Source organism: Puma concolor, chromosome E2 (assembly GCF_028749965.1).
Source record: "Puma concolor isolate L17-30 chromosome E2, mPumCon1.1.hap2, whole genome shotgun sequence".
Taxonomy (NCBI): domain Eukaryota; kingdom Metazoa; phylum Chordata; class Mammalia; order Carnivora; family Felidae; genus Puma; species Puma concolor.
In genome coordinates, this window is record NC_141681.1 from 48,614,617 (window position 1) to 48,638,591 (window position 23,975).

General features: G+C 49.6%; 2 protein-coding genes and 1 long non-coding RNA gene across 8 annotated transcripts; all 3 read right to left on the reverse strand.

The window, feature by feature from the left end:
- Positions 1–1,783: 1,783 nt before the first annotated feature.
- Positions 1,784–5,211, reverse strand: SERTAD3 (SERTA domain containing 3). 6 transcript variants are annotated; one of them, XR_015244874.1, is made up of 3 exons: positions 5,056–5,211; positions 2,239–3,059; positions 1,784–2,133 (listed from the first exon to the last, which is right to left on the reverse strand). XR_015244874.1 is itself a non-coding variant. In XM_086689816.1 (3 exons), the coding sequence occupies exon 3, from the start codon at positions 3,051–3,053 to the stop codon at positions 2,457–2,459; it is 597 nt and encodes a 198-aa protein (XP_086545942.1). In that variant the 5' UTR covers positions 3,054–3,059; positions 3,652–3,673; positions 5,056–5,160; the 3' UTR covers positions 1,784–2,456. The 6 variants fall into 6 exon arrangements, 5 of the variants coding, with proteins under 5 accessions (XP_086545942.1, XP_025770409.1, XP_086545941.1 ...); XM_086689816.1 differs by adding an exon at positions 3,652–3,673 and having other exon boundaries at positions 1,784–3,059; positions 5,056–5,160; XM_025914624.2 differs by having other exon boundaries at positions 1,784–3,059.
- A 2,277-nt stretch (positions 5,212–7,488) lies between these two features.
- BLVRB (biliverdin reductase B) lies at positions 7,489–22,790 on the reverse strand. The gene is made up of 5 exons (XM_086689813.1): positions 22,604–22,790; positions 12,936–13,100; positions 12,710–12,799; positions 11,218–11,346; positions 7,489–7,743 (listed from the first exon to the last, which is right to left on the reverse strand). Exons 1-5 carry the CDS (start codon positions 22,680–22,682, stop codon positions 7,586–7,588), a joined length of 621 nt encoding a protein of 206 aa, XP_086545939.1. The 5' UTR covers positions 22,683–22,790; the 3' UTR covers positions 7,489–7,585.
- On the reverse strand, positions 13,571–21,359 carry LOC147573606 (uncharacterized). The gene is made up of 2 exons (XR_015244875.1): positions 14,690–21,359; positions 13,571–14,459 (listed from the first exon to the last, which is right to left on the reverse strand). It is a non-coding gene; the product is annotated as an uncharacterized LOC147573606 (long non-coding RNA).
- Positions 22,791–23,975: the final 1,185 nt, after the last annotated feature.

Sequence of the window (23,975 nt, forward strand, 5' to 3'; positions counted from 1 at the left end):
TATGAGCATGGAGTCAAATGAGACCAGGGTGACTGGTGGTGCGGAAGAGTGGGAGATTCAAATGGGGAAGTTAGGAGCAAGATTGACGTCTTTTTTTTTTTTTTTTTAATGTTTATTCATTTATTTTGAGAGAGAGAAAGGGAGAGAGAATGAATCCCAAGTAGGGATTCATTGCTGTCAGCACAGAGCCCAATGTGGGGCTCGATCTCACAAACTCTGAGATCAATGACCTGAGCCAAAATCAAGAGTTGGCTGCTTAACCAAATGAGCCACCCAGGTGCCCCAAGATTGCTGCATTGCAGGCCTTGAAGTTGAGGTTTTATTCTGAGTGTGAGAAGTCACTGAGAGTTTTAAGTAGGAGTAAGACATGGGCATCCACGAGATGTGAAACGCATGTGCCTTGAGGCTCTCATGACCATTTCTTCTCTCTCTCTCCATTGGCACCTGTCAGTTACCCCAATGCTTTCAGACTTAGATGCAAAGCCCCTCTTAAGCTGAGAACCTTGGCTTTGGGCCAGAAAGCACAAGCAAAATCCCCCTCCTTTCCCTGCCTGTGGACTCCACCGGTGTAGTTCCTCTTTGCAAACCTTCTAGAAGAGTCCCTATTGCTGTATAAACTCATCTGCTGCATTGTCTTCAAAGGTCTTTGCAAGAGGCTTAACCAGTGCTAAGCATTGCATCTTCCTGCCCCCCCTCTCTTTTCTCCTCTCACAGGCCTGGGCTTGTACCTCCCAAATAAATCCTTAGCACTTTAAATGTTTATTTTTGAGAGAGAGAGAAGCAGGGAGGGGAGACACGCAAGCCAAAGCAGGCTCCAGGCTGAGCTGTCAGCACAGAGCCCGAAGTAGGGCTCAAAACCCATGAACCACGGGATCATGACTTGAGCCAAAGGTGGACACCTAACCCACTGAGCCACCCAAAAGCCCCAAATCCTTAGCGCTTTAACTTCAACCTGGTCTCTACTTCCTAGCCAAGTTTTCTAGAGAGAGCTTCCCCCCCCCCCCCGTTTGAGAGAGAACACCAGTGGGGTAGGGGCAGAGAGGGAGAGAGAACTCCAAGCAGGCTCCCCTCTGTCAGTGCAGGGACCAACTGACCCACAGCTCAAACTCACAACTGTGTGAGATCATGACCTGAGCTGAGATCAAGAGTCAGACACTTAACCCACTGAGCCACCCAGGCACCCCTAGAAAGATCTACTCTTAATGCAGACTATCTTTAGGCATTTTCTTTCCCCCTCTGGGTCCCAGCAACACATTGCATGCGATGAAAAAAATGACTTTTAGATGCTAGAGTCACCTATCCTTTGACAGTTTGGTAATTCATGGGACTTAGTTTCTCCTTCCTTTGTGCACCCACGTGGCTGGGGAGTCTTAAGTCTACCAAGGAGCAACAAACACAATAGTTGAAAACCAATCCCTGGAGGCAAACTGAGTTTGAGTCCTAGCTCCCTGGTCCTTGCTTTCCTTGCTGTGTGACCTAGGGCAAGTGATTTGGCCTCTCTGAACTTGAGGGTCCTCCTATGTAAAACCTGTTAACAGAATTCTGTATTATCATGAAGATTAAATGACCTAATCCAAACAAAGTGGATACAACAGTACTCTTAACAAGTACTCTATATATATTATGTTTAATAATATGCCTGCCCCAACTTTGGTGGGGTGGGGGGGAGTGGGGTGGGGAGGTGGTGCAGGTGTCCAGGGAACTTACCAGGTCCCTCTCATCGACCCGCTGAAGTTTAGAAACTTCAGGCAACATCACCCTTTCCAAAATACTTTTATTAAAAAAAAAAAAAAAAAAGTCATTACAAACAATCAAAAACAAAACAAAACAAAACAAATCAAAACCCACCACAAAACCCGCCTTTCTTTTAAATAATGTGGCATGGAGCGGTTTGGTATCCACCCTATTGCACGTGGTCCGGCCTGGTTATGCATCAGGAGACTGCTGGGACTGGGGTCTTGCCAATGAGGTGGGGATCAGCCTTGAGGGAGGAGGTCCGCCCCTCCTGCTCCCTCCAGGTGCAAGTGACAAAGTCTGAGTTCCCATAGCAACCAGGCAGCACATCCCAGTCATCAACATACAGGCCCAGCTTTATCTTCCCTGAGGCCCCAGTGGTCACCAGGGGAGTAGGAACTGGAGGAAAAGGCAGAAGAAATGTGGGAAGTGGGAAATCAGACTCCCAGAAACAGAGTCACGTTAAGGCATTTGGAACAGATAAATTAATTCAGGAAGACCCACCTTCACAGAAGGCTGCGGCAACCAGACACACACACACATGCAAGACGGTTTGTGGAACCCTGAAATGGGAGGAAAGGAGGCCACAGTCACTGCTTAGAGCCCCTGCACACACACACACACACACACACACACACACACACACACACACACACACACACACAGTTGCATCCAGGGATCCTGCCCACTGAGGCAGAGATGAGAAACAGCCCCTGGAAGTTTTAGGATCCCAGAATGATTTCCATAATGTGATCAAGTTCATTACACTCCCAGGACCCTGGGGCACAGAAGAGGTTGTGAGGAGGCTCCGGTGGGGCCAGTGCAGGCTCCTTCTCCACTGCAGATGTGTCAATGTCCAGAAAGAAGTCATCCAGACCAGAGTCCCCCAGATACCGGGAGCTCAGAGCTTCCAAGAAGACTGGATCAGGCTGGGGCAGCACTTCGTTCTGGGGGCCCGGGGGAGCTACTGGATTCTGAGGGGACTCCGTGTCGTCCATGGAGGTCTCCAGTTCCCTGAGAATAGAGCCGATGGTGGCGGACAGGGAGAAGTCCTCCTCGCCCGGGAAGAGGGGCTCAGGGGGTAGGGCAGGTGCTGGAGCCAGGCAAAGGGCGGCCTGAAGCTGCTGGAGGGTATTGTGGATGAGGACATGCCTGCGTAGGCTGGGTGCTCGGGGGCCCAGACTCCGCTGGACTTTGTCTAAGGAGATTTGAAGCAGGGCTTGCTGGTAGCTCCGCAGGCCTGCTGGACCCCAGTCCCACTTCTCATCCTCCTCTTCCTCCTCCAAATCTGAGTGTTTTCTCTTCAAGCCTCCTACCATGATGCCCTGTAGAGAGAAGAGGGGCAAGTCAGACACCGCAGGGATAATTCAGATCCCGAATTTCCTGTATGGTTGTTTGGTTTTTAAGTAGGCTCCATGCCCAGTGTGGAGCCCAATGCGGGACTTGAACTCAGGACCCTGAGATCAAGACCTGAGTGCAGATTTAGAATCAGACACTTAACCGACTGAGCCATCCAGGCACCTCCCGGTTGTTGTTCATTTTTATGATCTAAACCTGTTTCCTCATCTATAAAATGGACATGATATGAATTCCACAGGGCTGAGGAGGAGACTAAATGTAAATGACTAAGAAAACAAGATCTGGATTGAAACATAGGTGGGTTTGCATCCCCCTACTTGCCTGTGTGGCCTTGAATGGTGAATTTGCCTCCTTGAGACTCAATTACCTCAGCTGTAAGATGAGGATCAAGTTCCTGAGTCTTAACACTGTTCTTTCTACAATACTCGTTTCTTCAACAGTGTCACGTATGACAGCTGTGGAGTACGGAGACCTGGACTGGAGGCAGGGAAACCTGGATTTGAATTCTGCCTTTGACACTGCTCAGCTGTTTGATCTTTGTAAGTTATGTGACATTACCTCTCTGGGTCTGTTTCCCCATCTGTAAAAAGAGGAATGTAAAAATTCTCACCGTATTCTCAAGGAGATCCGATGTGTAATATACACGGTACCCATCTACAGTTAACGCTTAACGAAGAAGAATTTAATTGCCATTTATTCATTCAATATTTATCTATTGTTGCCTGTTGTATTAGGGCCACCGAAGCCCTGTTAGGACACCTATTTGTCGAAACTCTTCTTTTACAGGGAGTATATTTCTGACCATACCCTCTTCCTAACCGACTGGGAGCTCTCCCAAGAGCAGGGAAGGAGCCTCCCTCATTCTCTTACCCCGCGCCTTCGACTTCCCCCAAAGCGCGCCCCACAAGAAACTTGCTAAAACTTGACTCAACGCCCGACTCCGCCTCCTCCCTGGATCTCTATTCAACGTCCAGGCAGGCAACAATTTGGCCCAGGGGCTTCTGGGAAATGTGGGCCAATAGCCGCCTGGCACGTGCGGTAACGTTGAGCTTGCACTACAATACCCAGAGGGTGCCGCACGCCTTTGGGACGAACCTCCCCCGCCCTCCCTTAAGGCATGCGCACAAGTGCCCGGGGCGGGTGGGGGAAGGGAACCCGGACGTCCAGCTGCCCGGCGCCTGCCGAGCCCCGCCCTCTGCTGCCTCTAGGGCTGCGGGTCTGAGCTCCAAGCCCGGAACGCCCCTCCCCCACCCCAGACTCCGGCCCTAAAACTGCTTTCTCTCGGGTTTCGCACCCCAAAGAGGTCCTAGATTCTTTCCCCAAACTGCTCTCGGGTCCAGAAACCCAGGCTCCAACACATCGCTCAAAAACTACAAATGCTGTCTGATTTATTCCGTTTGGGAGACTAATTCTGATACCTTCACCCGTCAACTTTCCCCTTTTCTCCCGTCTTTCAAATGCCTTTCGACTTCACCTCCAAACTCTCCCTCTGACTCCAAGACCTGAATATGGGACTCTCACCAGCACCTCCTCACCGCCACTGCGTCTCCCTTACCAAGATTCCTTGCCCGTAGTTATCTCCGTTTTTCCAAATGCTCAGGATCCCAGCTCCAACCCCTCACCCCTTTTCCAGAACACTAGAGCCCCGAATTCAACCCGTCCGGGAGACTCGAATTGTCCTAATCTCCAGATTTCCTGCCCCAAAAGTTCCTTCCTCGGTTCTCTCGCTTCTCCAAACACCCCATGTCCCAGCTTCAAACTCCCTCCACTTGAAGATCTTGCCCCAACAACTTCGCCTTCAGTCCGGGAAATCGATTTCAGTCTCGAAGCCCCACCAACCCTATCAGTTACCCTTATCTGCGCCCCCGACTCACGCCCAGACCCCGCCTCCACGACTCTCGGGGGGCGCGCCTCCACCTTCCCTAAACTAAGGCAAATCTCAAGCCAGGTGGACTCTCTCACCTCAGCTGCCAGGTTCGCAATGACCAAGTCGTGGAACGTCCGTAGCTTTTACAACCCAACAGTGCTGGGTACGAGCCTCGCTCACCTCCCCAGGGCCTCTTGGTTTGGCCTCCGGCCCACCCGGCTCCGCCCAGGAGCCGAACCGCGAGCCGCGATTGGCTGGAGCCCTGCCCGCTGCGGGGCGCGGATTGGCTGGGTGGAGCCACCGGTCCGTCGCCAGGGGACACCCAGCCGGCCCTCCCTTTCCTTACACCCCGGACCTTTTAAAGGATTCCGACTCGCCCGGGGGAGGGGCCACGTCTCTAGGGTGGAGGGTGGCGGGGACGTCAGAACTGTTTCCTTCAGTTCAGCCACTGTTCTCGCTCCAAAGTCGTCAACATTGATCTCTGCGATGCCTTTATACCAGGTGAGGACCCTGTCGGGGAGCGAGGCTGGTCGGCACGACCCTCCCCACCCTGTTTTCCAGGAGGGCGGGGCTGAGCCACTCGCGGAGGCCGCGCCCCCGGGGTTCCGAGGGCGGACGCTGCGGGGCGGAGGATGACGTAGCTGAAGACCAGCCAATAGTTTGGCGCGGCCTACGTTGCCTGGGCGATCGCAGCCCAGTTCCTGTGCTCCCGCCCCCCGGTACTTTACCCCGAGGCCCTTTTCTTAATCTTCAGGACTTCTCAGCACGTCCTGCGCTGGTCTCTCCTGCAACCCCCGACGCCCCATCCTTCCCCTCTCAGGATGGCACTGCTGGGAACTCGTTACTTGCTCGCTACTCCCCTGGGGACAAAATCCAAACTCCTCCCTTTTGCCACAAAGCCCTTCACGGTCTGGTCCCTGAAACACACTCCTTGCTCCCTGTGATCCGACCACAGATTGACTCTCGGTTTTTCTAAAATGACTTCGAGTGCCCGCCACCACCATAAACACAGATTTTGTCTGTTTTCTTCCCTGCCTTAACCCCAATGCTTTAGGCACATAGCAAGTACTCAAAAATGACAATAAAGGGCCTCTGGATCTTTAAACTTGTTTCCCCATCCTGAAAGTACACCTTCCGTTCCCAGACTGTTTCTCACCAGGTCTCATCTCAAAGATTTCCTTCTCTCAGAAGCCCTCCCTTGATGCTTGAGTGGGTTAGGACCCATTCTGGGCTCCTATGGTGTTCTGGGCTTCCCCCCATCCTGACCCTGACCCCTCTGCCCATGTCTCCCATTCTTGGCCCTGAGGGCAGGTACTGAGGTTATCTCTGTCACCCAGGGCTTGGTCCGTAGCATCACCCAGCACATGGACGCAAAGCAGGCATCCAGTGAAAGTTTTTTAAATATGCCCAATGTGACAGAAGGAGAAAGAGGGCAGAAAAAAAACCAAAACCAAAACCAAAAAACCTGAGCTAGTGCCCTGAAAGCCTGAACCAGTATTGCCCTACCCCTAAAAGTTTCACCAAGAGGAGGGAGAGGGAGTTTTTTCCAGGCTACCCCTGGGAAGGGAGGTTTAAGCCTCCTCAGACCAGTTCTCACGGGTTGGAATTTGTCAACCAGTCATCCTGCTGCTTGCAGAAGCAATATATGATTGGAATGGAATTTTTTTTTTTTTTTTTTTTGGAGGGGAAGGCGTTGGGTGGGTAGGTGGGGGAGACTGTGAAGTGGGGACAGAGGAGTGGCTCACTCAAACCTGCAAAAGGTGTCTCTGGGTAACATGGGCAGGGGACAGTAGATTCCAAAGAGAGACATGATTAGGAAGGGGTCATTCTCCACCCCCCACCCAATCCTGCCCCTCTTCCAGAGGCCCCATGTCAGAGTGGCCTCACTGTAACTCCATCTCTAGGTTCCAGTCCCATGAAGCCTGGATGCCTCTCTCCCCTCCATCATGGACTGTCCAGCTCCACTCACCTCCACTCTCTTGCCCCTGTCAAGGCCTCTGTCTTGGTGCCCTGGGGCTCTAGCCTCCACTCTTGCACGCCTCCGATCCACATTCACACAGCAGTCAAGGGCAGCTTTATAAAACATAAACTTGACTGTGCCCCTCTCCACCTCTCTCCTGCTCCCCTCCTAGCACAGAACCTTAGAATGAAGCTCAAGCTTTTTACAATGATTCTGCACAATTTAGCTTCCATATAACAGCCTCTTGGGGCTGACCACTCCTCCCCTCCGAGCCAAGTATTATTAACTTGTTTGCTCCTGGAGCTGGCTTAGGTAGTTTCCTAAGCCCTCTGGACTTCCTCCTTCAGAGCCCTGGCCACTCTGGGTGGTCACTGTCACGGGCAAGGGTGTCTTCCTCACTGGACTGTGAGATCTGTGAAGGGAGGGTCACCCCCTGGGTCCTCATAGTCCTCACCTGGTCTCCAGCACAGGGCCAGATGAAGAAATGAAGGAAAATCTTACACAGAGGCAGATAGAGACACCGAATCAGCCAGACAAAGCCAGACAGAGGAAGAGTCAGAGTCGGGTCTTCTAGAATAACGTGAAGCTCTGGGCTCAAGATTTATTGCTCCTTTCCTCTGTTCTCCATTTCTCAGAAGGCCGTCCTCCTGGATGCGGTCAGATCCCTAGTCGTACTGGTGGGAGGGGTAGGTACTGTGCCCGTCGTATTTATCAGTAGTGAGACAGCTCAGCATGAAGTGGCCCAGGTCGTGTTTGGAGATGACCCTTGAGGGGCCTCGTCCATCCAGGGTCACTGAGTAGGCCCCAGTCAGTGGCTGGTCTCCTGCAAGGTAAAGACACAGGAATGGGTGAAGCAGATGCCCCTTCCCCTTCCTACAACACGTGATCATTCCAGGGGCCTTACAGTGTGCCCAGCCCAGAGGGTATAGGAGTCAACCATGTATGAAACCCTTCCCATGAGCAGGACGCTAATCTGTACCCCTAACTTCATTCATTCAATAAATCCTTATCGATGGCCTACTATGTGTCAGGTGCTGGGCACCTAGCAAGGCAAAAACCGGACAAGAACACTTGCCCTTTGCATGCAATCATTCCCTAGGAAAAGGCAACAGATAAGAAAGTAAAATAGACAATGTGTTACATGGAGAAAAAGCAGAGAATAGGCTAGGGGCTATTATTAACTCTTATTTTACAGATGGGCAAACTGAATCTGGGAGATTACTTTGAAGTTACTTCCCAGGGTTGCAAAGGGTGACTTCCCAGCAGCAAAAGCTAGATTTGCTCTGGGTCCTTCTGTTTGGAGGCATAATTGGCTGTTAGGAGGGCATCTGTTGGCTGCATTATGACAGTGACCAACTTCACTTAGGGGTTGAATGCAGCTACCAGTGCAGGGACAGCCTGGAATCATGTGCAGTAAGAAACACACACCCTCACCCAAGTGGCATTCCTGCCAACAATGTTTCATCTGAGTCTGGGAGAAAACAAGCAGAGAAATCCAGAAGATGGGATATTTAGAAAGAGACCTGGCTGAGTCAATTTTATGAGACATATTTTTAATTTTTTTAATGCCTATTTATTTTTGAGAGAGAGAGAGAGCAAGTGGGGGAGGAGCAGAGACAGAGGGAGACAGGATCTGAAGCGGGCTCTGCGCTGATAGCACACAACTTGATGTGGGGCTCGAACTCATGAACCATATATATATAGAGAGAGAGACAGAGGGAGAGGGAGAGGGGAATCCCAACCAGGCTCTTTGCCGTCAGCCCAGAGCCTGACATGGGGCTCAATCCCATGAATCATGAGACCATGGGGAACCAACCAAGCATCATTAACCAACTGAGTCACTCAGGCACCCCTAAAAATTTTATTTTCAGGTAACCTCTACACCCAACATGGGGCTCAAACCCACGACCCCAAGGTCAAGGGTCAGAGCTCTTCTGACTGAGCCAGCCAGGCTCCCCAATATTTTTTAACAATTGGAAAATTTTAAATATGGAATGGACCCTAAATGATATGGTAGAGTTAATGTCCATTCCCTTCATGCAACAATGGTACTGTGGATCATTCCCAAAGATACCTCTTTTGGGGGGATGCCTATCAAAGTTCTAGGAGTGAAATGTGATGATGTTTGCAACTTATTCTCAAATGGTTCATTTTCGCCAAAAAAAATTTTTTTAAATATATATGTATTTTATATATATGCACAAATACTATAAAAAATATATACTACACATGTATTCACATATACACATTAGGTGCATGCACAAAAGGTAAAGCAAGCGACAGAATGTTAATTGAATCTAGATGAAGGGTTTAGGGGTCTTCATAAATCTTAAGGTCTTCAACTTTTCTGGAGGTTTCGAAGTTTTTACACACATACTACAAAAAAAAAAAAAAAAAAAAAAAAACCTACCTCAAAAAAGGTATTCTGTGTTAAATAACGTTTAGGCATGATGTCTCTGGGTTTCACTTCAAACCCCAGAGGTCAGGAAGTAAAATTATGAGCCCTGTTCAGAGAGGAGAAAACTGAGGCACAGAAGCCCCGGGCCTGAAGTCCACACAGTGCTGGGGCTGGGATTTTCACCCAGTTTCTCCATCATGCAGCCCCCGCCGCCGATTCAAAGCTTAGGATTCTGGTCCCCACAGGGCCCTGAACGGAACCTAAGCACTGAGCCTTATTTGAACCTCTAGAAGGCGCACAGACCTTCTCTTGTCAGGGATCCCAGGAGCCAGAGGGCAAAGCAGAGCTGCTCTTGCAGCGAAACAGGCAAATGTGAGGCAGATACAAGTGCCCAGCCTTTGGGCCTTGGTGTTCCCGATCCCTCACCCCAATCCTCCTTTGCCCTGGACGCTCACCGGCCTCTCCCTCGCTGCACGAAGCCATCTCTTTAGAGAGTCAGTGCTCCATAAACACCTCCTCATGTCTCCCTTCTCTGTGCTTTATACTTTCTACAGTCACCACAGCATACCTAACAGCAATATCGAGTTTCCTGTCTCCCCTGCTAGAAATGCAAACCTCATGAGAGCAGACTGTGTCACCAGTGCCTGGAAGGGTACATACTCCATATGCAAAAGATATTTGTTGAATGAATGAATGAATGAATGAATTCATTCATTCATTCATTCATTCATTCCTCCCTGTGTCTGGCTCTGTGTCTCTCCCAAGGTGGATTCCAGCCCTGGGAGAAGAAAAGAGGGTGTAGGTGTGGTTTACTGATTCTTTCCACAACGGCACCCTGAAATGTGGTTCACCAGACAGATATTTACTGAACATCTACCTTATGCCAAGCCCTGTTCTGGGCACTAGGAACACAGCTGTGATCAAAACAAGACAAAATCTGTGCCTTCAAAGAGCTGGCATTCTACAGACAGAGACACACGCTAAATAAGATAAAGAAAGGAGGGGTGCCTGGGTGGCTTAGTCGGTTAAGCGTCTGACTTCAGCTCAGGTCATGATCTCATGGTTCGCATTGGGCTCTCTGCTGTCAGGGCAGAGCATGCTTCAGATTCTCTGTTCCCCTTTCTCTGTACCCCTCCCCTGCTCATCCGTGCATGCTCTCTCTCTCAAAGATAAATAAACATTAAAAAAAGAAAGAGAGGGGGGGGGGTGCCTGGATGGTTTAGTTGGTTAAGCGTTCAACTTCAGCTCAGGTCATCATGGTTGGTGGGTTCAAGCCCCATATCTGGCTCTCTGCTGTCAGCGCAGAGCCGCCTTCGGATTCTTTCTCTCTCTCTGCCCCTCTCCCCCCTCTAAAATAAATAAACATTAAAAATTTTTTTTTGAAGATAAAGAAAGGAACGATATGTGTGGTAAAAGGTAAATATGAGCTAGCCCCAGTAACTCACTTCTAATAATAATACTAAAGAAGGGCTGGGGCACTTGGGTGGCTCAGTAGGTTAAACTTCCGACTTCAGCTCAGATTTTGATCTCACAGCTCGTGAGTTCAAGCCCCGCGTCGGGCTCTGTGCTGACAGCTCAGAGCCTGGAGCCTGCCTCAGATTCTGTGTCTCCCTCTCTGTCTGCCCCTCCCCTGCTTGTGCTCTCTCTCAAAAATAAATAAACTTAAAAAAAAAAATACTAAATAAGGGTTGTTTTACATTTCTAAATTTGGGGTGGTTGGTCAGAGGTAATGGAAAAGGGTATCAGAAAGGAGATAAAATCAAGCAGGAAAGAGGATAGAAAGTGCAGGGGGAGGGTTTGCAATTTTACACTGGCCAGGGAAGGCCTGGCAGATCTCACCATCTGATGGGAGGGGAGAGGCTGGTGGCAACCCTGCCCCCAGGTCCCAGCCCCACTCACCTATGTGTGGCGGCATCACGGCCACGTACTTCAGGCCTGACTCCCGCAGCACCTTGTGCATCCGGATGTGGTCATCGGTCACATCCTGCAGTCGCGGGGGCACCTTGGTCGGGTCCCATAGCAGGAAGGCTGGGGAGACACAAAGCAGGGTAAGCCAGGGCTTGAGGACAGCCTGGCCAGGCCCACAGCCCGCTGGTCATATGCCAGGACAAAACCCTGCAGGGGCTCCCCACTGCCTTCCAGTTGTCCCGGCTTCCCGTCTTTCTCACAGCCACGTAAGGGCTGACCTCCTCTCTCCCTACCTCTTCCTGTCCACTTACCTCCTGTCTGGGTCATGACAGCAGCCTCCTCCCTGGTCTGCCTACCCCTGCCCCCACAACCTGCCCCCTGCAAGCAGCCAGACAGGGCCTGTGCATCCCCAGAGGGTCAGAGTTCATCTGTGGCTCAGCCTCATTTGCGGTAAAAGCAGAGTCCCCGTCAGAGCCCACAAGGCCCCACCAGACCTGGCACCATTAGCCCCCTGACCTGAGCACCCAACACTCTCCCTTTCACTCACTCTGCCCGCGCCACGCTCCTGCCTCAGAGCCTTCGCAACTGCGGATCCCTCTGCCCTCCCTCGGGTCGCTTCCTTCCTGGGGAGGATGAAGCACAGAGGCAAGGCGCGGAGACCGTGGAGACCGTCAGCCTGGTTTCACAGCCTGGTCTGCCAGTCCCAAGCTGTGTGACTGCGGGGCAGCCGGTGGGCCTCCCCGTGCCTCCACTCCCTTCCATACAAGGGAGGCATAAAAACAGCTACTATTAACTGAGTACCTACTATGTGCCGCTAGGAGTATAAATACTCAGAATTTTGTGATGACCAAGTGGCACTCATCCCTAAGGTACTCATATGGTGCTTAGCACACAGGAGGTGCTCAGTGAATGCTGTTAGCATTCACTGCTCCTGTTATGCACCCTTTACCCTGTCTTTTGGATTATGCAAGGCAACCATTTGTTTCATGTCCTCCTCATAAATTGGGAGCCCTGTGAAGGTAGAGACCTGGTGTGTGGATCACGGCTCTGTCATTTCCTATAGGAGGCTCTCCCTGCCCCTCTCTCAGGCTGGCTGGGTCAGGTGCCTCCTCTGGGCTTCCGTAGTCCTCTAGGCCTCTTCTGTTCTCGCCCTGACCCTCTGCCTGTGCCCCTTCATCTCGGCTCTGGCTACTCTGGCCTGTCCCACTGTGTGTGATGGTGGGTCTGTTTACCACTTCCCTCCCATCCGTGAGACCCATGAGTACAGGGCCCAGGGCTGTATTGGTCACCACTGTGTCCCCAGCATCACCCGGCAAGGTTCGTGCACACAGTTGGTGCTCAATAAGTGCACAGTAACTTGGGATGGCTCCAATGGCAACTTGCATTGGCTCCTTGCATTTGGATGGCTCCAAAGCTCCTTGGCTGCCTGTCCAGTACCTACCCCCCCACCCTTCAGCCCCATCCCTATGATCCCACCACCCACCCGAGGTGCAGGCCACGACCTTGTTCACACCATGGGCCTTCATGGCCGCCACAATGTTCCGGGCGCCCTCGGACATAACTGTAGTAGGACCTTAGAGAGGACAGAGAGTGACTGTCACTAGCAGGTGGCGGTGGTGGTGGGGGTGGCAGGGGTGGGGCCGGGGGCGGGGGTGGCGCTGGGGGCCGAGGTGCAGGGGTGGGCCGTGGGCAGAGAGGGGGCTCAGTACTGAGATCATTGCGGGTGCCCAGCAGCACGATGACGGCATCCTGCCCAGCCACGGTCTTGTCTACATCGGCCGCATGCAGAACGTCACCCACTACCACGTGGGCTGGCTGGGGCCCCTCTGGGGGCAGCCTGGAGGCATCCCGCACCAGCACTGTCACCTCATAACCTGTGGGCAAAGAAGGGCAGAGAAGCAGGTCAGTAGGCTTGTGGGCTGCTACTCCCAGGCTCCATGGGCTGGGTCCCGGAGGGTGCCACGAACCCCCAAATCCACCCCCCAGGTCCCTTGTTATGGGGAAGTGGTCTTCACACATTTTTTAAAGATTTACTTATTTATATTTATTTTTAATTAAAAATTTTTTAATGTTGGGGCGCCTGGGTGGCGCAGTCGGTTAGGCGTCCGACTTCAGCCAGGTCACGATCTCGCGGTCCGTGAGTTCGAGCCCCGCGTCGGGCTCTGGGCTGATGGCTCAGAGCCTGGAGCCTGTTTCCAATTCTGTGTCTCCCTCTCTCTCTGCCCCTCCCCCGTTCATGCTCTGGCTCTCTCTGTCCCAAAAATAAATAAACGTTGAAAAAAAAAAAAAAATTTAAAAAAAAAAAATTTTTTAATGTTTATTCATTTTTTGAGAGAGAGAGAGAGAGAGAGAGAGAGAGAGAAAGACAGAGCGTGAGTGGGGGAGGGGTAGAGAGAGAGGGAGACACAGAATCCAAAGGAGGCTCCAGGCTTTGAGCTGTCAGCACAGAGCCCGACATGGGGCTTGAACCCATGAACCATGAGGCCATGACCTGGGCCAAAATCAGCACTTAACTGACTGAGCCACCTAGGCACCCCAAAGGTTTATTTATTTTTGAGAGAGAGAGAGAGCAAGTTGGGGAGGGGCAGAGAGAGAGGACAGAGGATCCAAAGCAGTGCTCAGTGCTGACAGCAGAGAGCCTGATGCAGGGTTTGAACTCACGTTCAGAACCGTGATATCATGACCTGAGCTAAAGTCAGACGCTCAACCCACTGAGCCACGCAGGCACCCCAGTCTTTAAATATTTTTGCTGGCATACTCACAGTTGACATTTAGCTGGTTGTTAAAATAGGACAATACCTTCATGCCCGTTTATAAATAACCTGCCCTGATGCCTCCAAGGGCCTCCCCCAGAACTGCCCAGACTTCTCCACCGTCCACCAACTAAAGGGTTAAAGCCTGGCATCACACCGGTCTGTGCCCCCCATCCATGGAGGAAAATGAGGTACAGAGGAAAACATGAGTTCCCCAAAGGTTGCCCAATGCTGGGATTGGTCCCCAGGCTTACTTCTGAAGGGCAGGGCCCTAAGTGGTCATTCAAGATTTTGAACATCGTCTTGGTATGTCCAGTCCCAAAGAATTTTGAGTAACTGTGTCTCCACACATACACACCTATTTTAAAGTTCACAACCAACAGTGGCTCAGTCGGTTAAGCGTCCAACTTCAGCTCAGGTCGTGATCTCACAGTTTGTGGATTCAAGCCCCGAGTCAGGCTCTGTGCTGACAATGCGAGCCTGGAGCCTGCTTCAGATTTTGTGTCTTCCTCTCTCTCTGCCCCTCCGCTGCTCACACTCTGTCTCTCTGTCTCTCTCTCAAAAATAAGCATTAATTTTTTTTTTTTTTTTTTAATAAAATAGGGGTCTGGGTGGTTCAGTCAGTTAAGTGTCCGACTTCGGCTCAGGTCATGATGTCGCAGTTCGTGAGTTCGAGCCCCGCGTCGGGCTCTGTGCTGACAGCTCAGAACCTGGAGCCTGCTTCGGATTCTGTGTCTCCCTCTCTCTCTGTACCTCCCCCGCTCACACTCTGTCTCTGTCTCTGTCTCTCTCTTTCTCTCTCTCAAAAAATCAGTAAACATTAAAAAAAATTTTTTTAAATAAATAAAATAAGTTCACAGCCAACATATTTCTTCCTTTGTTCTAAACAATGGCAAAGGTTGTTAATGTTTGGGTGTATGGAAATGATGATATTTAAAAAAATTATTAATTGTGGTCTCTGTTATGGACTAAATGTTTGTGCCCTACCCCCCTAAATTCATATGCCAAAGCTCTAGCCTCCAATGTGATGGTATTTGGAGATGGAGCCTTTGGGAGGTAATTAGGTTTTGATGAGCTCATGAGGGTGGGGACCCCATGATGGGATTTGTGTCTTTATAAGAGGAAGAGAGACCAGAGCTCTCTGGCCACTATGTGAGGATCCAGCAAGAAGGCAGCTGTCTGCAACCCAGGAAGAGGGCCCTCACCGGAAGCCAAGTCTATTAATACCTTATCTTGGACTTTGGAGCCACCGGAACTATGAGAAATAAATACCTATTGTACACCATCAGTCTATGGAATTTTGTCATAGCAACCCGAGCTGACTAAGACAGCTTCTAAACATCATTCTTGTGATAAAGGAACCAGAGCTCCTTAGAGAAAGGACAAGATGAGGCTGGAATGTCTTGTAGTGCTGGTAAGGCAATGCTTAAAGAATGATGAGGCTATATTGAAAGGACACAGAAGTCACTTTTATAAATTTATTTTTAAGTTTATTTATTTTGAGGGAGAGAGAGAGACAGAGTGCAAGCAGGGGAAGGGCAGAGAGAAAGGGAGACAAAGAATCCAAAGTAGGCTCCAAGCTCTGAGCTGTGAGCACAGAGCCTGACATGGGGCTCGAACTCACGAACCACAAGATCACGAACTGAGCTGAAGTCGGACGCTTAACCAACGGAGCCACCAAGCCGCCCCTGAAAGGACACAGAAGCCACTTGAAGGCGTTCTCATTGGAAAAATCAGGGACAATATGATTTGTCCAAAAGAATACTGACAAAGAGGGATGCCTGGGTGGCTCAGTCAGTTAAGCATCCAGCTTCGGCTCAGTTCATGATCTCACAGTTGGTGAGCTCGAGGCCTGCATCAGGTGAGTTTGTGCCCTGCTTGGGCTCCGCGCTGACAGTGGGGAGCCTTCGTGGGATTCTCTGCCCCTTGCTCACTCATGCTGTCTCTCTCTCTCAAAAATAAATAAATAAAATTTAAAAAATGGTTAAGTTGGTAAATAAAAAAAAATTGACAAAAAATTTAAACACATCAAATATTTAAAAATCTGTGAGTTCAGGATGATACTAACAAAGAAACCTCATTAGTCATCACCAACAGCTACCAGAGGGTTAGTTCATTATCCAGAAAATGATAAAAGAAAAGGAAAAACAACAAGCAAAATTGTTCCATTTCTCTTGACAGCTGTCATGTATTTCAAAAACAAGTGATGGGAGATTTGAACACTCTGGGGCAATGATGATGAAAATAATGATAAACAGTGCGCCTGGGTGGTGGCTCAGTCCGTTAGGCGTCCGACTTCAGCTCAGGTCATGATCTCACGGCTGGTGAGTTCGAGCCCCGAGTCAGGCTCTGTGCTGACATCACAGAGCCTGGAGCCTGCTTCGGATTCGGTGTCTCCCTCTCTCTCTGTCCCTCCCCCGCTCGTGCTCTGTCTCTCTCTCAGAAATAAATAAATATTAAAAAAAATTGTTTTAAGAAAATAATAAATAAAATTTATGCAATACTCACTATATGTGTTTGACATATGTTTTACTCATTTAATGCTCAAAGTAACCCTGGGTTTGAATTGCAGCCACACCACCAGCTAGCTGTGTGATAATGGGCCAGTCACATAATCTCTCTTGGCCTTAGGGCCTTCATCTATAAGGCGACACTGATAATAGTCTCTACCTCACAGGGTTAATGTAGGTTTAAATAATACATCTAAAGGTTTAATGCAGTCAGTTGATTTTTGACAGTGATGCCCAGACAATTCTGTGGGGAAAGAATAGTCTTTTCAACAAACGGTACTGGGATAACTGGACATCCACATGTGAAATAATGAAGTCGGATCCCTACCTCACACTGTATATGAAAACTAACTCAAAATGATCAAAGACCTAAATGTTAGAGCTGAAACTATTTAAAAAATCTTAGAGGGGCACGTGGGTGGCTCAGTCGGTTGGGCGTCCGACTTCGGCTCAGGTCATGGTCTCATGATTTGTGAGTTAGAACCCCACGTCGGGCTCTGTGCTGACAGCTCAGAGCCTGGAGCCTGCTTCAGATTCTGTGTCTCCCCCTCTCTCTGCCCCTCCCATGCTCATGCTCTGTCTCTCTCTGTCTCTCAATAATAAATAAACATTAAAAAATTAAAAATAAATAAATAAACAATCTTAGGAAAAAACAGGTATACATCTTTGTGACTTTGGATTAGGCAACAGTTTCTTAGCCATGATATCAAAAACACAAGCAGCAAAAGCCTGGAGCCTGCTTCAGGTTCTGTCTCTCTCTCTCTCTCTCTCAAAAATAAACATTAAAAAAAAAAAAAAGAAAGTGAAAAGAGAATCAATAGAATGGGAGGAAACTTTTGCAAATCATACATCTGATAAAGGGCTTGTATTTAGAATACATAAAGGACTCCTACAACTCGATAATAAAAAGATAAAACCCAATTAAAAATTGGGCAAAACATATGAACAGAGACTTCTCCAAGGAAGATACACACGTGGCCCATAAATACATGAAAAGATCCTCAGCATCATCAGTCATCGGGGAAATGCAAATCAAAACCACAAAGAGATACAACGTCACACCCACTAGAATGGCTATGATAAAAACGACATTAAATGCTGGTACACATGTGGACAAACTGAAAGTCTCATACGCTACTGATGGGTGTGCTGAATGATGCAGCTAGCTGCTTTGGAAAACAGTCTGGTAGTTAGTTCCTCAAAAGGATAAACATGAAGTTAGCACATGACTCAGCCTTTCCACTCCTAGGTATATGTCCAAGGGAAATGAAGACACATGTTCATACAAAAACTTGCACATGATTCCATCGAGGCATTATTCATAATAGCCCCAAATGGAAACAACCCAGACGTCCTCCATGGACTGCATGGATAAAATGAAAATGAAACCCGGTCTACCCATCCAATGTACATAATAGTACTGGGCAATAAAAAAAGAAAAGGACAGACTGATACGTGCTCCAACACGGACACCCCTTGAAACAATGTTTTTTGCTAAGTGAAAGAAGCCGGTGGAAGCCAGTGACAAAGAACAATGTGATGTACGATTCCATTTACACGAAATGTCTGGAACAGGCAAATAGGTACAAAGAGAAAGGAGATGAGCGGTTGTAGACAGCTGGGGGAGGGGTTAAGAAGGAAAACGGAGGGGGTGACTCCTAGGGATTTCTTTTTGGGGTGATGAAAATGTTCCAAATTAATTGCGATGGTGTTTGCACGTTCTGTGAATAGGCCGAAAGCACTAAGTTGTGTACTTTGAGTGGGTGAATTATATGGCATGTGAATTAAATCTTAATAAAGGTGTTTTAAAAAGCACAGAACTGGGGCGCCTGGGTGGCGCAGTCGGTTAAGCGTCCGAGTTCAGCCAGGTCACGATCTCGCGGTCCGTGAGTTCGAGCCCCGCGTCGGGCTCTGGGCTGATGGCTCAGAGCCTGGAGCCTATTTCCGATTCTGTGTCTCCCTCTCTCTCTGCCCCTCCCCCGTTCATGCTCTGTCTCTCTCTGTCCCAAAAATAAATAAAAAACGTTAAAAAAAAAAAAAAAAAAAAAAAAAGCACAGAACTGAAACAAACAAATGAAAAGTTGAGGGGGGTGCCTGGCACAGAAAGGGGCGGTATGTGGGGCTGGCTGTTACTATACTTTTTAATCATCTCACAAGGTTATTTCCTGTCCTGGTTTAGTCCTCCTTGGGCTCCCGGCCCCTGTGTCACCCCCTCCCATCCATACTCCACATGGCAGTCAGACAGAGCTTTCCACAGTTTTACTGGAGTGCCCTCCAGCTCATATCCCTCCCATGATCCCCTCAGTGCCTGGACATAAAGTCTATGCTCCTCATGACAGCCTTCCAGTCCCTCGGGGTCTGGCCTCCCCTCTCCAGCCTGTGCTGAAGCCACTACCCTCTTAACTCACTGTACTTTTTTAAGTTCTTCAAATGCATCATGGTTTCCTGCCTCCTGGCCTTTGCACATGCTGTTCCCTCAGCCAGAAGCACCCTTGATCTTTTCCCCAAGCCCCCAGCTGCTTGTGTTTCCTCTGTCACTGTCTTACTTATGCTGCCCTAGAGTAAATAATGGCCCTGCAGTTCCAGGGACGTTGTCATATTCGTCACCATCTCCCTGATGTTTTATAAACACAAAAGCACAGGGGTGGATATACACACAATATAAACACAAAAGCACAGGCTTTACTGCCCCATGGACCTGGGTTCAAACTCCAGCTCTACCAGTAAGTGGCTGAGGAACCACGGGGAACACGTTCCCTGGTTGGACCCCAATCTCCTCTCTAAAGTGAAAATGAGAATTCCCAGTGTCCCCATCCTGCGTGACCACCTTTCAGAAGGGAATGGCTGTCCTCGCACACAGCAGGGAGCAGTGGAAACTTTCAGGGTGCCAGTGTGGGCATCGGTTAACTACCAATGGTTACAACGGACCCTAGTAAATTGTGAGCATTCTGAGGGAGAAAAATGTTCTCATGGAGGGTGAGAGCTCTGACACGTGCTCAGTACAAGGGTGCCCATTAGTGTTATATTATTGCTGATTAATGACATTTATTGAGAACCTCTTATATGCCAAGTCCTGTGCTAAGCTCTTTCCATAGATGAATGGTATTTTTTTTTGCAAAAATTTTTTTAAAAAAATGTTTATTTATTTTGAGAGAGAGAGAACATGAATGAGCGGGGGAGGGGCAGAGAGAGAGAGGGAGACAGAGAATCTCAAGCAGGCTCTGCTCTGTCAGCACAGAGACCAACCTAGGCTCAATCTCACAAACTGTGAGATCATGACCTGAGCCAAAATCAAGAGTCAGCTGCTTAACTGACTGAGCCACCCAGGCGCCCCTTTTTCCAAAAAAAATTTTTTTAAACAACCCATATTTAAATGTAAATTTCAATAGCCATGTAACTAGTGGCTACCATATCAAACAGCATTGTTTTAGAATTCACAGATTTGGGGGGCGCCTGGGTGGCTCAGTCGGTTGGGCGTCTGACTTTGGCTCTGGTCGTGATCTCACTGTTCATGGTTTTGAGCCCCACATGGGGTTCTCTGCTGTCAGTGTAGAGCCTGCTTTGGATCCCCTGTTCTCCCTCTCTCTGCTCTTCCCCTGCTCATGCTTGCTCTCTCTCAAAAACAAATAAACATTAAAAAAAAAGAATTCACATATTTTACCCTTTAGAAAAAACGAGAGCATTGGTAAGGTACTTCCACACTTTTTTTTTTTTTACACATCCCTAACTTTATATTTTTCTCTTAATTTTTTATTTTGAAATAAATTCTTTAAAAAAGAAATTCTATTGTATATGAAAGTTGGAAGACGTCATTTCTCATGTTTGCTTTGGCTTTATCTTATATATTATCTGTGTGTATAATATATAACATATGTAATTATATATGTGTATATATAAACACACACACAGACACACACGCACACATACAACACACGCATAAAGTTTTTTCCTAACTATTTGAGAGTAAGTTGCAGAGATCATGCCCCTTTTAAAATTTTTGATCTCAACCCTCAGTCCAAAACAGATTTCCATGCCTAACCCAGTATATACAATTCCATGCATATATAATTGAAAGAAGTTTCATAAAACCAATATTTAACCTATGATATACTGACACCTTTATAACCAATTAAATGTATTTCAGAACTATGACCCACAGTTTGAAAAGCACCAGATTGCAGCAATCCTAAAAGATATTATTATATGCCCATTTTGAAGATGGGGGAATTGAGACCATTTTAGGTTAACTGAGCCAAGTTCACACAGCTATGAGTTCACTCAGCCAAAAGAGGGCTTATTGAATTACCAACTACGTATTGGTCATGGTTCTTAGCATTTTCCACATATTATCTCATTTAATCATTGCAAGCACCCCAGAGCAAGCAATACTAGTTTTCTTCTAAGAAAAATTTTTGGTTGGGGGGGGGGGGGCGCCTGGATGGCTCAGTCGTTTAAGAATCCGACTTTGGCTGGGGTTCATGGGTTCGAGCCCCGAGTCAGGCTCTGTGCTGACAGCTCAGAGCCTGGAGCCTGCTTCAGATTCTGTGTCTCCCTCTCTCTCTGCCCCTCCCCTGCTCTCTCTCTCTCTTTCAAAAATAAACATTTAAAAAATTTTTAAAAAAGTTTTTTTTAAGTAATCTCTATGTCCGGTGTGGGGTTTGAACTCATGACCCTGAGATCAGGAGTTGCACGCTCTACTGACTGTGCCAGCCAGGCACCCAAGTGCTACTAGTTGTATCCCCACTTTCCAGCTGTCTAGGTACACAGACAACAAGGCGTTTGTCGATGTAGGTGGTGAGTGGCAGAGCTGGGATGTGAAGGCGGGCAGGCTGGCACCAGCCTATAGAATCAGTGAGGTAAATAAAAAGCCAGCTCAATCAGGCTCCTCTTTTCCTGCTGGAGACAGTGAGGCTCAGAGGCTCAATGTGGCTCTGAAGAGACTTGTCAGAGCCACCGTGAGATGGCAGGGCCTCCCCTGGGCCTCAGCTCTCAATTCCCTGGGGGTGCAGTCCCAGTTGTGACCAGCAGGGTGGACAAGTGGAATTCAGCAGAATTCAGGATAAAGGGTAAGGTAGTAACATGGGAATCTGGATCCTCAGGGTGACTCAGCACCTTTCAACTTCTCCCTCTTACTTCCTCCCCGAGAAATAGTTATCAGCAAATTTCTTTCTCCCCTCCCCACAAATCAAGAGCCTCACCGAGTCTTCCTGGAGAGGGAGAGAGCAGTGGGCCTGATGAGGAACTGTCAGGCCAAGTCCCTCCAAGGGCTGGGCTAGGAGACAATAGAGAGTGGGATCCTGACAGCCTCCACCCTTTTGGGGCACCCAGATAGTCAATATCTTCAGCGTCACTGAGGCCAGCGAGGGTGGGGCCTTATATCTGGAAGTCCCAGGCACCCCTGGGGGTTGGTGAAGTCTGGATGGTGGAGGCAGGGGAGGCCGCAGGACGTTATCCCTTTTCTCGGAGCAACTGAATTTGCAACTCTTACCCACTTTCCCAGGACCAGCGCCCAAGTCTTCACCTACGTCTCCATTATCCTCTTTCCATAACGTGCTCACAGCAACTGGCCACCCAGCCTTCTAAACTTCCAGCCTTGGTGCCCAGGCCACGAGCAAGTGCACTTTTGGCAGTTAAGAGCACAGGCCGGGTTCAAATCCCAGCACCACCACTTTCCACCTGTCTGATATCAGGCAAGTCACTCTCTGGGCCTTAGTTTTCTCATCTGTGAAGTGAGGTGATCCCGCACATGAGCGCTGGGAGGATTTAACAGGGGGAAGAGCGGTAGGGGCTGGGAGGCAAGCCGTTGCCTGGCTTAGTAAGCCCTCGCTGGGTGTGCTAACAACCACAACTACAACTACAGCATTTCATAAGAGCATTGTATTTAAACCTGTCACTGGAATTCCTCTGCCTCCCAGGGCCAATTCCTAGTCCTCAGACTCATAAAATTGGATCTCACGGCGTCCCCCATTTCTGTCCCCGTCGCCACCTGCTTTGCCCCTAGGTCACAAATCAAAGCACGGATGGCCCAACCAGCCTTGCCCGGGTCCCAGGTTGCCCCTTCCTAATGAGGGGCATATACACCCCGTGACATCCCCCGCCCACCCCAGCTCATGCCTGCTTCCACCGCCTGCGCCAGGGTGGTGAGCCCGGTCCTGCCCGTGGCACCGAAGATGGCAATCTTCTTGACCTCCATTCTGCGGACTCGTAGGGGTGTGAGGCCACGGAGTTGCACGACGCGCGGGAACTGGCTGGCTGCTGGGCCTCCCTCTAGTCCTTCTCCGGCGGGAGGGACAGGGCGGGGCTGGCACCGAAGGCCACGCCTCAGCCTGCCTCTGGGCCCCAGGCTCAGGCCGAGGGGCGGGGCCAAACAGGCCACGCCTCTAGCCAGGAAGAACGCGGTGGGAGCGGCAGCAGTCTGCTCTCCTCCACCTGGCGTCCAGCACCGCCCCCTCCGCCTGCCACTTAGACTGGGAGGCGTGGCCGCATCTGGACCACTGGGAGGAACGTGGGTGGACCCGCTGCCCCGCCTCTGCGCTCTAGTCGGGGGCGGGGTGAGCTCGGGCCACGCCCACCGACCTCTCCTAGCTCACGCCCCCTCTCCTAAGGCCTAAGGTTGACCTGGGACCCACGCTGTGCCCCAAGACCTTTCAGAAGCTGCAAGGGGAGAAAATGAGGGAGGGTGGGACACTGTGTGTATATGTGCCCATGTGACTATGTGTGACTGAGTAGCCCCAAGGGAGAGCAAAATTGTGGATGACACCAGGCGCCATCCTCTGTGTAGCACTATGTTGCAGTATGAGACTGTGTGAGACACGTGGCAAACATTGATGCTGTTCTTTTGGGACCTTGTGGTGCCACTGTGGATAACACTGTGTCGGTCTGTGATGCTGTATGCATCCATGAAGCTGGGGGATGTGGTGTGGGACACGTGTGAGATGTGTTTTATGGGAGTGTATGACACCACATGTGACATGTAAGGATGTGTCACTGTGACCTTATTCGAGTGTGTGGCTGTGGGTGTTAACTGTTGTGATGCTGTTTGTGACCTCTTGGGACTGTATGATGTATGAGTGTATGACCCTGCAAGATGTGTGACAGGTGTAACAAGTTTGAGTGTGTAAAAAAGTGTGTGATACTGTGAGATTGTGAAGCTGTGCGTGACCCGTGAGCAGATGATACTCTTTGTGACCCCATGGGAGTGTGCGACAGTGCATGGCATATGCGTGCTTGTGTGTGACATGGTGTGGGTGGTGGCACTATTTGAGCGTGTCACTATGTGTGATGCTGTCGGGGACTGTGCCAGAGTGGGACCCCATGTGAGCGTGTGACTGCGTGTGAGTTTGAATGTTTGGCTCTGTGTGTCCCCGTGGGTGGGGGGGGTGGTACCGTGTGAGTGTGTGGCTGTGGGTAAATGTTTGCGACGCTGTATGTGACCCCGTGTGTGTGCGTGTGTGTGTGTGTGTGTGTGTGTGTGACAGTGTGGGAG